Genomic DNA, 15,466 nt, shown 5'->3' on the forward strand with positions numbered 1-15,466 from the left:
GTAAGTGGGAGGGAGGGCGCCGTGGACTCACCCACTTTGCAGGATCACGGCTCCCCTCCACATGTGCGAGGGTGGCCGTCGCCCCCCCTCCTCCCCCATTGATACCCACCAGCCACATTCCCCCTCAGATACACCATATCCCACCACCACCCCCCATACACTCCAGATCGATTCGCGGACGACCCCGAGGCGACGGAGCGCATCCTGCGCGCGCCGCGGTACGGTCTGCGCAGCGCCGGGCGCGCCGGCGCGGGCGCGATCCCCTCCCTGCTCTCCTCCTTCCCCGCGCGCTTCGCGGCCGGCCACCACCCCGCCTACCTCTACGTCATCAGCGAGGCGATCAAGGTCTTTGGCGACGAGCCCGGGTACGTGGCGGTCATGGAGCCCATCTTCGCCGCGCTGGTCGCCGCCGCCTGCGCGCGGCTGGGCAGCCTGGCCGCGGTGGGGGCCAGCCCCGACCTGGCCGACGACACCTTCCTGCTGGCGGGGCGGGCGCTGGCCTACTGCCCGGGCCTGGCGCTGACGCCGGGGACGCTGGCGCGCCTGTGCGACGCCGCGCTGGCGGGCCTGCTGGTGCAGCACCGCGAGGCCTGCTGCTCCGTGCTGGCTTTCCTCGCGCGCCTGCTGGACCCCGCGCTGGCCGCGCGCTCGGGGCCGGCGGCGGCGGCCGCGCTGCGGGCCGCCGTGGAGCCGCGCGGCGCGGCGCTGGCGCGCCTGGTGCTGGCCGGCGCGCTGGGCACGCTGGCCCCCGCCCGCCTGGCGGAGCTGGGGGACGTGCTGGCCGCGCTGCTGGCCACGGCAGGCGGCGCCGGCGCGGCCTGGGTGCACGGAGCGCTGGCCGCGCTGCCGCCGCAGACCGCGGAGCCGGCGGACCGGGAGCGGCTGGCGGCGGCCGCGGCGGCCGCGGCGGGGGGCGGCGCGGGCGAGGCGGAGCGCCGGGATCTCCATGCCGCGCTGGCGGAACTGTCGGACGTGTGCCGACGCAATCGGCGTGCGCAGCGCGCGGCCGAGGCGGCGCTGGCCCCGCCCGCCTCCTGACCTGCCGCTGGTGTGACGCGAGCCTGCAGCAGGCACAGGGCTGAGAGGAGGGGCATGGCTGGGGTGCTGGATGAGGGCAGGGGTTGGAGGGATTGGTGTTCGCTCCGTCAGATGCCAGCCTGGCCCCACACACGAGCTGTGCGCATGGGTGGGACACCGAGCAGTGCGCATGGGTGGGACCCTCCCAGCACCCTTCCGCGCCCCCGACGAAGCTCGCGCGCGCCCGGGACCCCACGTCCGCAAACTCTATGCCGCGATGAGGCAGGGAGGAGGTAAGATACCAATAATATTTGACACGTTGTCATTGCATGCATAGCCACGACGACCGCAGAGCGTTGTCCAGGCCACGGACACAGACCCGCAACCTGTCAGTGCCAGCCATAGCAGTCTCGAGGATGGTTTAAGGGGCATGGCATCCAGTCTTTGAGAGACCCTGGCATCTGGAATAGGATTGTAGCGGGATGGCGGAGCTGGCTCCCCGACCCCAACGCAAGGGGAAGAACCGGAGGGGACCCAGGCTCAACACCAACCAGCTCGAGGTGGGGCAGTCCCGGCTCTGGCCCAGGTGGAGGGCGCTGTGTGGAGCTGGAGCGTGTGACGAACCCATGCCTGGCATTCTTGACACGTGTGGCTGTGCCGGCCCCCCTTAACCTCTTTTATTCAATTGAACAAGGTCATCGGCACCCTTGCCGAGCCGGGGCTGCATGGCCTCTTGCGAGACGCGGCCGTCTGGGTCTGTGCCAACGATGATGAGGTGCACAAGCTGGACACCCTGTGCTTTGGAAATCTGGATGGCGGGCCCGGCACGGCGGCCGAGGTCTCCAGCCTGATCGGGGTGGAGCTGTGCCCAGGGGCAAACGCCGTGCGCCTGGGCCTGGAGGAGGCCTTCTTCCTCGCCCATGCCCTGGGTATCCTCTCGGTACACGCCGAGCTTCCTCCCCCCTCGGCTGGTGAAGCAGCCCCTTGCCTGGACACAGAGGTGGGTGGGTGGGTGGGTGGGTGGGTGGAGGACCTGCATGCGCCTCGTGGGGCGCACAGCATGAACGGCTCAGCCTCCCGTCTGTGGGTATCCGTGTTTTTGCTGGCCGCCAGGCCACAGGGTGGCAGCCTCCATCCACAGGTCCTGTGGCATTTTCAGCAAGAGCTCCACCCCCGCAGCTCCTCGACCTTGCACCAAGAGCACCCTCCCTGCGCAGGCTCTCTGGCACAGGTGCATGCAGGCACGGCCCGACTTCCCGGTCATGTACCTGGGGTACCACCACTACCGGGGCAAGGGCTGGATTCCACGCACCGGACTGCAGTACGGGGCAGACTACGTGCTGTACCAGAAGCACCCCGCCCTGGCACACAGCGACTACGCAGTCCTGGTCGTGCCCCAGTTTGAGGCACGGGGCCCACGCCTGGAGTGGCACGACCTGCAGACAGCCAACCGCCTCTCTGCCCAGGTATGGGAAACGGGACGGGAAGCTTTGCATCCAAGGAGTCGTCGCCCACAGATGCTGGCTGCAAACTTGCAAGATTCGCCAACAGTACCCTTCCATGAAAGCACAGGTGTCCAAGCGCCTGATCCTGCTCTTTGTTCAATGCAATGGAGCTCTGGAAACCAGCAGCCCAAAGTGCCTAGCCAGGTTCTCCGTCCAGGAGAGGCTGATGAAGCGATGGGTTCCGGAATCCCACAGGCCTGTGTAAAACTGACCTCACCGAACCATCGCGTCAGCAGCTCCTCTTGCTTTCATCGCCGGAACCCTTGTGGACAAATCAAGTTGAGCTGCAGCGATATCGATAACAGATATTGTACAGCGAAAGAGCCAAACTGGGAGGATGCCGGCGTTCCGGTACGACTTGTTACGAAACGTTGGGGGACCCTGCGCAAGTCGATGCCTCCGTGAAATGGATGGGGCATGGTTACAGTATTTGGCTTCTGCCCATCGTGCAGGGTCGCGGATCGACTCTGACAATCAAGGCGACCGGACGCTCACCCTCCGACGATGAAGCCGCCCAGGGGCCTGGCTCGGTGGGGCGCACTCCTCACCACACTCGCCTGCACGGCCCTGGTGGTCCGTGAGGCCCACCCCCGGCGCAGAGGTGTGGCCCTGGCCAAGACCCTCTCCTCCACCGGCTTCCTACTCGTCTCCCTGGCCGGCTGGGCCGGTGCACGGGGCGCGCAGCGCCTCCGCTACGCACGCTGCGTCCTGGCGGCGCAGTGTCTCTCCTGGCTGGGCGACGCGCTGCTGATCACCGGCGCGCCGGGCCCCTTCCTGGCCGGCCTGGTAGCGTTCCTGCTGGGCCACGCCTGTTACGCACTGGCCTTCCTCGCCCAGGGCTCCCACCTCCCCTCGGCCGCCGCCGTTGGGGTGCCGGTCGCCGCGGCCGTCGCCGGGGCCTGGGCGTACCTGGCGCCCCACCTGCCGCCAGACATGGTGCTCCCGGTGGCTGCCTACCTGGCCGTCATCAGCGGCATGGTGATCAGCGCGGGGGCCGCCGTGCACGCTTCCAGCAGGCCCATCCCCCTGCTCCTTGGCGCGACGCTCTTCTTCGTCTCGGACCTGGCGGTCGCACGGGAGCGCTTCGTGTCCCGCGCCTTCCTGAACCAGGCCATAGGGCTCCCGATGTACTACACCGCGCAGCTGCTGCTGGCCTGGACCGCTGTTTGAGCGGGGCGCGGCCATGACATGGTGCCTGGCGTGGGGCCGCAGGCGCGGGGTTTTCAAACAAGGGTCCTGCATGCCTTGTCCATGCTTGTGTGTACTCCACCCCGGCTCCTCACATGTCACATGGGCATGGGTGTTTTGCAGCGTTCCAAACTGGTATACTTCAGCGCACCATCGCGCGCACCGGCCCCTCAACCTCATCGCAAGTCTTGGTGCCTGCCCCTTGTTGCCCACGTTCACAGAAGTTGGAAGTTCTTGACACCCGGCATGCATCACATGCAGTTCTATCTAGGGGTACTGAGAGCGTTCAGACGTGTGGGAGGGCATGAGAGACCCAGACATGGCAGGGTAGGGTTCAGCTTCAATCGACTCATCATCCAGCATGGACCACCCCATCCAGGGAGGTCCATGGTTGAGTGAGAGCATGTCAGGTGATGTAGCGTCAACGCACCCGGCCTCCTCCCCACTGGTTATGAGGGGACGAGTGGAGCGTTTGCGCCGAGCCATTCCCGGGCCTCTGGCACCGGTCGCTCAGGTCGACTTCTTATCGATGATCTCGATGGGATCGGCGTTGGCCGCGCGTGGGATGCGGGTCACAAAGCGACTGAGGTACTGGTCGTAGAAGCGGGTGGCCTGCAGGCGGAGGAATGGGTGCGGGTGGAGGTCAGATGTGGCAGGCGAGCTGTGGTGGAAGGATCTGGGGTGCGCAGAGGGAGCACCCCGCAACCCCAAGTCACCAGGGCAGAGCGGAAGGTAGGCGCGCAGCCAATGAGGTGGCAAGCCGGACAAAGGAAGGCTGTTGCCAAGTCATAGCACCTGCTGTGTGCTTCTGGTCATACACGCAGTCCATCTCAGGACCCCCTCACACCGCCCTCGACACCATTGCCCCGACATGGGCTCCCATCCCTCTTCCCTGTCTCCCACTCACCTGGACCTTCAGGGTGGCGACGGCGTCATCGATCTGGGGCTTGCGGAGCTCGTAGATCTTGGGCAGCGTGAACGCCAGCAGGACGAGCACGAAGGCCAGGGTCACGGGCGACACGAGGCCGGCAATGCGGGCGACGGCGTACAGCACGGCGGCGGTCTGGCCGGTGGCGATGGGATCGGTGAGGTGCAGCACGCGCTTGAGGAAGCCTAGCACGCGGTTGATGAGCACGGTGCCGCGCTGCGCCACGGCCTGGACCTCCTGCTCAGTCACTCCACGCTTCAGCACCTCGGGTACCGGCACGGGGGCCCTGTGGTTGCAAAGGAGGGAGTTGGAAGAAATACAGAATATGAGGCGGTGGAGGGGAACCTTGCAATGTGAGCTGGGCAGTGGCATGGTGGACCCGAGCCGTTCACCACCAGTGGCAGGCCCCATGCATCTGCCCAACTCGGGACACAGTTCGGGGTCGGGGCACTTGGCAGGGTTCAGAACTGATAGAAAAGGAGGCTGAGAGGCCTCAGAGGTACGCCGGACGGCCCGCAACCTGCATTTCCTGCGCGGGTGTTGGACCCCTTCCACCCCGTTACCACCCAACTCACTTGTTGGCGAACTGGGCGTACGAGTTCCAGGCGAAGCTGCCGATCACGATGGCGACCAGGGTGTAGGCCGTGACCACAATCGCGTTGAACTTCGCGTACCTCAGGAAGGCGAAGGCCAGGGTGGCGAGGGTCAGCACCACCCCGGACTTAACTGGGTCCCGCCACAAGAGGAGGTCGCTCACTGCGGAAAATGGGGGCGTGGGGCGGGCGAGCATGGTTTGAAGCATTGATCAGCGGGGATCTGGGTCTCCGATCGGTCCTCGCCTCGGGTCCACGGCTTACCCTTCTCGTTGCGAATGGGGAGCTGGAAGCGCGTCGCCTGCTGCGGCACAGCGGGGCGGGCGGGTACTGGGCGGACTGTAGCCATCGTGCTGGGTTGCTGGAGGTCGGACTGCGATGGGTGGAACAAAAGTCGGAGTGGGGTCGTGGGTGCCAGCACCGCACAGACTATTGGCTGGAGCCCCGAACATCGGAGGAGCCGGCGGAGGAAAGCGAGGGGCAGCTGCGAACGCCCTGCCCAGGCGCGCAGCTTGACCCAACTTCAGAGTCAGCGCTCCCGGTCTCTGCGGGGTAGCTGTGCCGATTCACATCCCGTGATTGGGTTTTAGTCGCCTGCAAATGCTGAAGCCTTGCTGACGAGCCTCGGCGGGGATGGGCAGGCGCGGAGGGCGCGGTGGTGGTGCTGGAACAGGAGGGGAGGATCAGTATGGAGATACCATGGCTTCCCAGGTGAGTTTCTGATCAAGTACGCGTTGTTCTGGTTTGAGACCTTGTCTTCAGCTGACGTTTCTACGGCTCTGCATCTTGTAGGATCGAGGAGAGCATCAGAACTTCTCTTCCAGCAAGGGGCAATCCGGCGGCGGTCAGGCAGGTCAGTGGAACAGTTCCGACACGCTCATCCGGGATGTATGCTCCGTCGCAAAGCCATCGATGCAGCCATGGTGAACACACTTTGAACTGTTATCAGTTGTCCCCCCCTCCCCCACACACCCTCCAGGATCCAGAAGCAAGGAAAACTTGACCTTCATCCGGCAAGTTCCCAAATTCCTGCAGGCCCATGCCCATCTCCTCGGCAAGGGGCAGGGCGCTCAGGGCGAGGACGACCCCACCGCGGTGGACGACGACCTGGCCCTGAAGCGGCAAAGCGACGAGCCGGATGCGGAGGACGACGCGCGGGAGAAGGAGGAGGCCCTGGCCCAGGCCCTGGCCGCAGACCCCAACCTCCTCCTGCAGCATCCCGAGCTGGCTGATGTGGCTATCAAGGTGGGAGGCACGTCGTGAGCCTTCTGAGGTCTGGTGGATGGGAAAGGCATGGGGTGTGTAACAGACGCGCATGCGCCAGGCGCATGGGAGAGGTGGGGAGTGGGCAGCGCCCTCCCACAACACTGGCCATCTGTCCTCAGCCTGTCACGGTCAGGCAGTGTGATCGCCGCCGGCCGCTTCATCTGGACGCGCACTCCTCCACATTCCTCATATGCCCGGCGCTGTCAGGTGAAAGCTGGCGAGCTCAAGGAGAAGGGGAACCGGGCGTTCAACGAAGGGAAGTTTGATGAAGCAGCCAGGCACTTCCAGGAATGCGTGGTCCTTTGTCCCAGGTATATGAAAGCGTAGGGAGGGTATTGGTGGGGATGAACTGGGGGATCTGCCGCTGCTCAGATGCGTGTGGACGTCGAGGGGAACGAGAGCCTCCACAGATTTGGTTGCCTCGAGGCTCAACCCCATCCCTCGCCTGAGCTCCTGATGGCCGGCCAGCGTGCTCTTCCCCCATTCACCCTTGACAGGGACGAGGTGTTCTGGAGCAACCTGTCTGCTGCCCGCGCCAGCCTGAAGGACTGGCCTGCCGCATCGGCGGCCGCGGAGACGGCCATCGGCCTGAAGCCACGCTGGGCCAAGGCGCATGCGCGGCTGGCGGCCGCCTACACTGGCCAGGAGGACCATGTCAGGGTGTGTGGCAGGGGAGTATGTGTGCTGCTTGCCTGTTCTTCTGTTCGTCCCCCGCCTGCCAGGCACCTGCCGGAGCATCGAGGTTCAAGGACGAGGGTGCTCGCCCCCCCCTCCAGGCGTTGGAACGGTATGAGCGCGCCCTGCAGCTGGAGCCCTCCAACGGGCAGTTCCAGGAGGCGCTGTCGCGGGCGAGGGTCGCGGCGGGCAAGCAGGAGGCCGAGGGCAAGCACCGCTTCAAGAGGAAGGCCTCCGCTGCAGCGGAGGAGAGGCCAGTCGCGCTGGCCGGGTCGGGGAAGGCCCCGGTCAAGAAAAGGAGCACGATCCTTTCCTTCTCTGCTGACGAGGACGATGACGGGGAGACTTGACTCGGCGTGACTGTGTGGAATGGATGTTGTAAGTATTGGGACCCCCGTTCCCGTGTCCAGATGCCCAAGGGAAATCTCAGACGGCAGGAGAAGCATCAGATCTCAAGCACGGGCGCGCTCCGATAATTGACAGAATCTGCCGTGTGCCCGGCCTCAATCAGCCCCCGGCCTCATCTTTTTTGCATTTCTGGCTCGCGTCGGGTACATTTACCGCCTTCATCATGGTATGACACCTCCACATGGCTGACCAGCGCCCCAAAGACGCCGCGTTCCTGCCCCAGGCCTGGCAGCCGGGCCTCCAACGCCTGGCCAAATCGTTCAGCCGGGAGAAGCTGGCCCCCCTGGCCCGTGTCAGCGACACCCTGTCGGACGTGAAGCGCAACGGGGAGCACCTCATGCTGACCGCGCAGTCCCAGGTGGCCAAGCTGAACGAGAACACCGCTCGCCTGGCGGGGGACCTGTCCGTCCTCGCCAGCCGCGGGGAGGGCCGGCCCTCCCGCCTGGGGGGTCTCCGCAAGTCGTCTAGCGAGGCCAACTTGCAGCGGGCGGGGCATGGCAGCTCCCGCAGCGCCCGACAGAGTTCTCGCCTGGGGAGCGGGTGGCCCATCCCACGCAGGCGCACCACGCATGCGAGCGATGCAGAGGCCCTGAAGGTGGGCATGAGCGTCTGGGACGGAGTAGGGACCGGGCACGGGGTGTACGGGGCGGGTCCTACCGGCGTGGGTGTGCCTGGAGCGTCATCGCATGTGATGACTGGGCATTTGCCTTTGAGGCACCGCCAGGCCATCGCATGGGGGGTTTGAAACGCAGCACTCCGTGCTGTGTGCAATGGCCAGCGTCATACCTTTACTCCCCTGGCACTGGGGCCACCCCTCCGCTCAAGGATCACCACCCTCTCCCATCACCGTCGACAGGCCCAGGACAGCCGGCCGCGTTCGCTGGACGACCTGCTGGCCTCGCCGCTGCAGAACGCGCAGGAGACGCTGGGCCACTGCCAGAAGAACCTGGCCACGCTAGGCGAGGCCCTGGCCGAGCACAAGGCCACGCTGGAGACGCGGCTGGCCACCTTTGCCCGCGAGCGCGCGGCCGCGTGCCAGCCCTGGCTCCGCGCCTCGGCCTCCTCCGGCGCGCTGGCCTCGCTGGCCGGCGCCGGGCCCCCCGCCCCGCCCCTCCCGCCCCCGCCCTGGCGCGGCGTGCGCGAGGGCGCTGCCGCGGTGCTGGAGGGCGGGGAGCGCAGCGGGGCGTCGTCGACCGGGGCCGGGTCCGCCGCCCCCCCCGCGCGGGCGCGGGGGGGGAGCAGCCTGCGCGACCCCGGGCGCCGCATCACCATCGTGACCACGGCCAGCCTGCCGTGGATGACGGGGACGGCGGTGAACCCGCTGCTGCGCGCGGCCTACCTGGCGCGCGACGCGAGCCGGGCGGTGACGCTGATGGTGCCCTGGCTGGCCCCTGCGGACCAGGCCCGCGTCTTCCCCGGCGACCTCTCCTTCGACTCCCCCGCGGCGCAGGAGGCGTGGGTGCGCGCCTGGGTGCGCAAGCGCACCGGCTTCGACTCCGACTTCCGGCTGACCTTCTACCCCGCGCGCTACGCGCCCGAGAAGTGCAGCATCCTCCCCGTGGGCGACCCCACGCGCTACGTCCCCGACCACGAGGCCGACGTGGCGGTGCTGGAGGAGCCGGAGCACCTCAACTGGTACCACCACGGCGCGCGCTGGAGCGACAAGTTCCGCCACGTCGTCGGCGTCATGCACACCAACTACCTGGACTACGCGCGCAGGGAGGAGCACGGCTGGGCCAAGGAGCTGGTGCTGAAGCACGTCAACCGCCTGGTCTGCCGCGCGCACTGCCACAAGGTGGTCAAGCTGAGCGACGCGGTGCAGTCGCTGCCGCGTGAGGTCACCGAGTTCGTGCACGGCGTGCCCGACGCCTTCCTGGCGGTGGGGCGGGCGAGCGCGACTGGGGCGCGCGCCGCGCCAGGCTCCGGCGGCGAGGGGGCCGAGGGGGTGGAGCCGGGCGCCGGCGAGGGCGCGGGGGCCGGGGGCGGCGCCCCGGCCGCCAGCGGCGGCTCGGCGGGCTCCCCCGCCGCGCGCTTCAGCCGCGGCGCCTACTTCATCGGCAAGGTGGTGTGGGGCAAGGGCTACACCGAGCTGCTGGACCTGGTGTCCCAGGCGGGGCCCGCGCTGGAGGGCGCGCCGCTGGACTGCTACGGCACGGGCGAGGATGCGGAGGAGGTGGCGGCCCGCGCCGCGAAGCAGGGCCTGCCCCTGGCCTTCCACGGCGCGCGGGACCACTTGGACCCCTCCATCCACGACTACCGCTGCTTCGTCAACCCCAGCACCTCGGACGTGGTGGCCACCACCACCGCCGAGGCGCTGGCCATGGGCAAGTGGGTGGTCTGCGCCGACCTGCCCTGCAACGCCTTCTTCACCCAGTTCAAAAATTGCCTCATCTACAGGTGTTGTTCTTTTTTTTTTGGGGGGGGGGGGAGGGGGTACAGAGGGTGAGTTGTTCTCTGCGTGTGTTGGTGCATGTGGCTTTCTGTGCAGGGGAGGACGAGGGCTACCTTGCAGGACAGTCATTGGCCAGGCCCTTGCGAGGTCCTGTCCCGTCGATGGCGGCTTGTCGGGTCATCTCGGGCCAGGATCATCCCCCCACCCCACCCCCGCGCCCCTCGCGCCGACCTACAATCCCATGGTCTCCCCCACCCCCAACACACCCCGGCAGAACCCCTGACGAGTTTGCGCGGCATGTGCGGCACGCAATGACCCAGGACCCGGCCCCCCTGCCCGAGGAGGACGCGCGTCGGCTGAGCTGGGAGGCCGCCACCGAGCGCTTCCTGGACGTGAGCGAGCTGCGGGAGGAGGACCTGGCGCGGCGCCCGCTGGACTCGGCCCTGGACCGCCTGGCCTACGCGGCGCACAACAGCCTGACCGGCGTGGAGGGCCTGCGCGCCGCGGCGGGGGCTGGGGCCGGCACGCGCGACAACCCGCAGCGCCTGGACGACTACGACCCCGCGCTGTCCCTGCGCGGCGGCATCTTCGACTCCAAGAAGCGGGCGGGGGGGAGGGCGGAGGCCGTGACGCGGGCGTCAGCCTGACGCAGGGGATGGCGCGGCCCGGGCCGGTGGGCACTTGGCCCCGTCCTTCCACCGAGGCAGCGGCATGCCCGCGCCGCAGCAGCGCCTCGTCCCGGCACAGTCCCACTCCAACCCCGGACCCCCCGAGCATCATCCTCGCTGATCCTCGCCATCCGACCCATGCTCCCCCGGACCCCCCTCTCCCTCCTCACCTTGAAATATCCTCTGCCATACCTGACATGCTGGAGGGGGATTTTGACAGACCCCCCCCCCAGGCCGGGGCGTGCGGCGGTGGACGCCGCCCTCCCCTGACCCCCCTTAGATTGCCCTGATCTCCAGTCAGCACAGATTGTCCCCCCCCCCCTGCCCACACTGCGTGCCGACTGCCCAGGGAGCCTGTGACCCCTGTTTCCTTTGTACTCATGTATTCCAATCGGTCGTGCATGCAACGGACTTAAAACCCCGATGATACTGTTGGACGGGGCACCTGGGATCAAGACGGGAGGAAGCACACCCATCCTGGCGCTCGCGCTCGCTGGGGAAGTTCGAGAATACTCCAAAGCCAATGAGCGCACCTGCCAAGCCCCCCTCGCGGCCTTGAGCAGGGTGCCTGGCCATCAGGAGCAAGTATCCTGTACACATTCGCGCACTGAAAAGCTACTCGCAGACCCCTGCACCCCTGCATATTATTCCTGGCACCAGCGACCCCCGGCGGCCACTTCGCACCAACTCTCACCGCTCAGCTCGGGCGTGATCATGTCTGTCGCAGGCATTGACGTAGGAGATTCAACATCATGCGTGGCCCTGGCACGCAAGGGAGGTGAGCGAGGCTGAGCAGCCGGTGGCTGGGGCACCTTGACCGTGTCCTGATCGCCCCGGACACTTGCCGCCCCGGCTGCATGCGTCACCCCTGAGTCCATGCATCTGTGCCCCACAGGTGTGGATGTCATCCTGAATAAAGAATCCAACCGCGAGACACCCAGCGTTCTGACCTTCAATGCCAAGCAGCGCCAACTGGGAACCGATGCTGGTGGGTGGGGAATATGCGAGGTCGGCTGCTGGAGGGTGGGGGCCGGGGGTGTTCGGCATGATCAGACGACTGCTGGTCGTTGGAATGGAAGCAACCACCTCCCTGAGATTGCATGGCCAGCCGCTGTCATGAAATTTGAGAGACGGGACCCTGATTGTTACCCGCCCGCGGCCCTCCCTCCCTCTGAGCATGCCAGAGCCCTGTGTGCCCTTCATGAGCCGTCCGTCCACCCGACACTCAACTCCTCCCTCTCTTGTCTCCCGCACAGTGGGCGCGATGGCCACCAACCCACGCAACACCGTGAGCCAGGTCAAGCGGCTGCTGGGCAAGAAGTTTTCCGACCCCGCCATCCAGGCCGACCTGCAGTACCTGCCGTACAAGGTGGTGGAGGGCGCCGACGGCGGCTGCGAGGTGGAGGTGCAGTACCTGGGCGCCGCCACGCGCCTCTCCCCCGAGCAGCTCATGGCGGCACTGCTGGTGGACCTGCGCCAGCTGGCAGAGCGCGAGCAGGGCGCGCCCGTGACGGACGCCGTGCTGGCGGTGCCGGTGTACTTCACCGAGGCGGAACGGCACGCCATGTTGGCCGCGGCCGGCACCGCCGGCCTCAAGTGCCTGCGCCTGCTCAACGACACCACTGCCACCGCGCTGGCCTGGGGCATCTATCGCACCGACCTGCCGGAGGACACCCCCGTCAACGTCGTTTTCATCGACGTGGGGTACTCCGCCACCCAGGTCTGCGTGGTGGCGCTGCGCGGCCGCGAGCTCAAGGTCCTGTCCTCCGCCTGGGACCGCGATCTGGGCGGCCGCAACTTTGACAACGTCCTCTTCGAGCACTTTGTCAGGTGGGTGGGTGGGTTGGTGGGTGGGGGGTGGTCCTTCCGGTCCTCGTCTGCTCAGAATTGAGAGCATCTGGGCGGTGCCCATGGCCTTTGGAGGCTGCTATGGGCATATGAGCATCACCAAGCATTGCCGTACTCCCCACTCCCCCCCGTCACAGCTGGAGTTGTATGCCACTCCCATGCCGAAACCCCGCTTCCAACCTACTCACCGACGGTTTTCCATTCTCACAACCAACAGGGAGTTTGATGCCAAGTACAAGCTGGACATCAAGGGCAACCTACGCGCCAGCTTCCGCCTGCGCGGCGCATGCGAGAAGGCCAAGAAGATCCTGACCACCAACCCCGAGGCGGTGGTCAGCGTGGAGTGCATTGCCGACGACAAGGACGTGGCAGGGTCCATCACACGCGAGGTGTTTGAGGAGGAGGCCAAGGCCACCCTGGACAAGCTGGTCCAGACCGTGCTCAAGGTGTGTGTTGTTGTTTGTTCTTGTGGTGGGGGAGGAGAGGCGGGGACTCTGTGGTTGCCATGGAGAGGGGAAGACGGGGCCTGGCTGCATTGAGCGCGCACAAATGGATCTCAGCAGGTCAGGTGCCTCCCTGCGCATCCCCAAACGCTATTCCACCCTCGTTTCCCCTCCTCCTTCAACTCCAGGCTGTGGAGGACGCGGGGCTGACCCCCGAGACCGTGAGTAACGTCGAGTTTGTGGGCGGGTCCAGCCGCGTGCCGGCCGTCACGCGCCACGTCACCGACTACTTTGGGCGCGAGCCCAACCGCACGCTGAACGCCACTGAGACCGTGTCTCGAGGCTGCGCGCTGCAGTGCGCCATGCTCTCCCCGGCCTTCAAGTGCGCTGCATGGCCTGTGTTGTTGTTTTTGGGGGGGGGAGGAGGTGGGGCGCAGGGATGTAGGGGGTAGTGTGGTGTGGTTGAGGCTGTGTGGGAAGGTGCGGGGTGACAGAGGGTCCTGAGGGCTTCAGTGGGAAAGAGGCTGATGCTCACAGACATGCAGATGTAGTGCATGGACCCCGAGCTGCAAGCTCGGTACCCCAATGCATCCTGCCTGGGCGGTCCTCCCCTCTCACTCCTACCTGCTCGCAGTAGCACACCATCATTGTGCCCTGCACGACCTGGAGCCTGCACTCAAGCCTTTACCCCTCCACCCCCACTCCCATCTCAGGGTGCGTGACTTCCAGGTGCAGGACACCTTCCCCTACGGCATCCAGCTCACCTGGCAGAAGGAGGGCGAGCGTGTGACCAGCACCGTGTTTGAGCGCGGGTCCCACGTTCCAAGCGCCAAGATGCTGACCTTCTACCGCACCGAGCCCTTTGACATCGAGGCGGCCTACACGCCGGAGTCCGACCTGCCCAGCACCGCCGACGCGCGGATTGGTGGGTCGGTTGGTTTGTCCAGGGGGGAGGGGCGATGTGTTGGGGGCATGGAGGGCTCGTGTTTGGAGAGGAGGGTGTGGAGAGTGGCCGCACGGCTCCGGAGGGACTGCCGTTTGGGGCTGCCATGCCTCCTCAGCGGGTGCTGTGAGAGGTGCTGCCGAGGAGTGCACTGGCTTGCTGTCGTCCCGAGTCGTGGCCAGACATGCATAGCCGAGGCAGCCACTGGGCAGGCTGACGGGCAGGCCTGCCAGATGCTGTGGGAAGTGCCTCCATACCATGCCACATCTGAGTCCGGTTGCACCACCTGCCGTGTCCTCTCACGCCTTCTCTCGCCACCAACTGCGCGCAGGCTCCTTTAAGATCGGACCCTTTGCGGTGCCCGCCGGCGCCGAGAGCGCCAAGCTCAAGGTCAAGGTGACCCTGAACCTGAACAGCGTGCTGGTGCTGGAGAGCGTGGTGGCCGTGGAGGAGGAGGAGGTGGAGGAGGAGGCAGCGGCGCCTGCACCAGCCCCCGCGCCCGCCGCCGCCGCCGCCGAGACCGGCGACGCGCCCATGGAGGAGGCCGGGGGGGAGGCCGGTGCGCCCGCGCCTGGCCCCGCCCCGCCGGTCGAGAAGGCCAAGAAGAAGCGCGTGAGGAAGACCGCGGTGGCGCACTCCGAGGCCACCACGGCACGCAGCGAGGCCGACCTGGCGCGCCTGTACGAGGCCGAGGCCGAGATGGCGCTCCAGGTGCGAATGGCGGGGGGGAGGGGGGGGGTTGGGCCGAGGGTGAGGGAGGGGCCAGGGGTTGAGATGGGAAGGCTGGGATGTGGACGGGGGAGGGTGTGAATGACGGGGGAGGGGGGTGAATCACGGGGGAGGGGGTGAATGACGGGGGAGGGGGGTGAATCACGGGGAGGAGGTGTCCAGGGAATCGGAGGAGGACCTGTGGATCGGGAGTCGTGGGCCTCAGGATCAGACCTGCGGAGCGCGCCTGTTGTTCCGATCCCCCCTGTGCATGGACTCTCTGTGGAGTTGTCTTGGAGCCAGGCACACCCCAGCCTCTCCTCCACAGTCCAGTCAGTTGCTCTCTTCTCCAGTGTGTGCATCCAGGCACACACAGCTCACCCATTCCCACCCCATTCCCCTCCCCCCGCGCATCCGCAGGCTCGCGTGCAGGAGGAGACCAACGACGCCAAGAACGCGGTGGAGGCCTACATCTACGGCCTGCGCAACGCGCTGCGCGGCTCGCACGCGGCGTACGAGACGGAGGCGCGCGTGACCTCCATCCTGGCGGCGCTGGAGGACGCCGAGAACTGGCTGTACGAGGAGGGGGAGGAGGAGAGCCGGGGCGTGTACGTGGCCAAGCTGGCGGAGCTGCGCGCGCTGGGCGAGGGCGCGGCGCGCCGCGCGCGCGAGGCCGCGGAGGCCCCCGTCGCGGCCGCCGCGCTGCGCGCCGCGGCGCAGCGCCGCGCCGAGCAGGCGGCCAGCGGCGAGGAGCGGTACGCGCACATCGGTGGCGAGGAGCGCGAGCGCCTGGCGGCCGAGGCGGCGGCCACGCTGGCCTGGCTGGAGGAGAAGGAGCGGGCGGGGCGGGGGCTGACGCCCGCGGACGACCCGGTGCTCACCGC

At 67.2% G+C, this 15,466-nt stretch overlaps 6 protein-coding genes across 6 annotated transcripts in view; 5 read left to right on the top strand and 1 right to left on the bottom strand.

The window, feature by feature from the left end:
• F751_0624 (Transportin-3) overlaps positions 1 to 2,727 on the top strand; it is a gene marked incomplete at both ends in the record, with an annotated part of 6,497 nt that extends 3,770 nt beyond the window's left edge. Inside the window, 4 exons of the mRNA XM_011401396.1 lie at positions 167 to 600; positions 1,712 to 1,957; positions 2,235 to 2,483; positions 2,590 to 2,727. Of these exons, the coding sequence (XP_011399698.1) occupies positions 167 to 600; positions 1,712 to 1,957; positions 2,235 to 2,483; positions 2,590 to 2,727 (1,067 nt within the window). The remainder of the gene's footprint in view (positions 1 to 166; positions 601 to 1,711; positions 1,958 to 2,234; positions 2,484 to 2,589) is intronic.
• A 299-nt stretch (positions 2,728 to 3,026) lies between these two features.
• F751_0625 (Lysoplasmalogenase-like protein TMEM86A) lies at positions 3,027 to 3,692 on the top strand (the record flags this gene model as incomplete). The annotated part of the gene is made up of 1 exon (XM_011401397.1): positions 3,027 to 3,692. The coding sequence occupies one exon, from the start codon at positions 3,027 to 3,029 to the stop codon at positions 3,690 to 3,692; it is 666 nt and encodes a 221-aa protein (XP_011399699.1).
• A 528-nt stretch (positions 3,693 to 4,220) lies between these two features.
• On the bottom strand, positions 4,221 to 5,580 carry F751_0626 (Reticulon-like protein B3; the record flags this gene model as incomplete). Its single annotated transcript, XM_011401398.1, has 4 exons — positions 4,221 to 4,322; positions 4,618 to 4,924; positions 5,214 to 5,394; positions 5,496 to 5,580. The coding sequence occupies 4 exons, from the start codon at positions 5,578 to 5,580 to the stop codon at positions 4,221 to 4,223; spliced, it is 675 nt and encodes a 224-aa protein (XP_011399700.1).
• Positions 5,581 to 5,919: 339 nt separating this feature from the next.
• On the top strand, positions 5,920 to 7,522 carry F751_0627 (STI1-like protein; the record flags this gene model as incomplete). Its single annotated transcript, XM_011401399.1, has 5 exons — positions 5,920 to 5,942; positions 6,218 to 6,476; positions 6,705 to 6,808; positions 6,995 to 7,157; positions 7,274 to 7,522. 5 exons carry the CDS (start codon positions 5,920 to 5,922, stop codon positions 7,520 to 7,522), a joined length of 798 nt encoding a protein of 265 aa, XP_011399701.1.
• A 239-nt stretch (positions 7,523 to 7,761) lies between these two features.
• F751_0628 (Digalactosyldiacylglycerol synthase 1, chloroplastic) lies at positions 7,762 to 10,619 on the top strand (the record flags this gene model as incomplete). Its single annotated transcript, XM_011401400.1, has 6 exons — positions 7,762 to 8,175; positions 8,437 to 8,612; positions 8,868 to 9,459; positions 9,643 to 9,977; positions 10,247 to 10,457; positions 10,515 to 10,619. 6 exons carry the CDS (start codon positions 7,762 to 7,764, stop codon positions 10,617 to 10,619), a joined length of 1,833 nt encoding a protein of 610 aa, XP_011399702.1.
• A 735-nt stretch (positions 10,620 to 11,354) lies between these two features.
• F751_0629 (97 kDa heat shock protein) lies at positions 11,355 to 14,215 on the top strand (the record flags this gene model as incomplete). Its single annotated transcript, XM_011401401.1, has 6 exons — positions 11,355 to 11,418; positions 11,536 to 11,628; positions 11,897 to 12,465; positions 12,626 to 12,934; positions 13,120 to 13,313; positions 13,645 to 14,215. The coding sequence occupies 6 exons, from the start codon at positions 11,355 to 11,357 to the stop codon at positions 14,213 to 14,215; spliced, it is 1,800 nt and encodes a 599-aa protein (XP_011399703.1).
• Between the last annotated feature and the right edge of the window lie 1,251 nt (positions 14,216 to 15,466).

The sequence above is a fragment of the Auxenochlorella protothecoides genome (genome assembly GCF_000733215.1).
Source record: "Auxenochlorella protothecoides strain 0710 unplaced genomic scaffold scaffold109, whole genome shotgun sequence".
NCBI lineage: Eukaryota > Viridiplantae > Chlorophyta > Trebouxiophyceae > Chlorellales > Chlorellaceae > Auxenochlorella > Auxenochlorella protothecoides.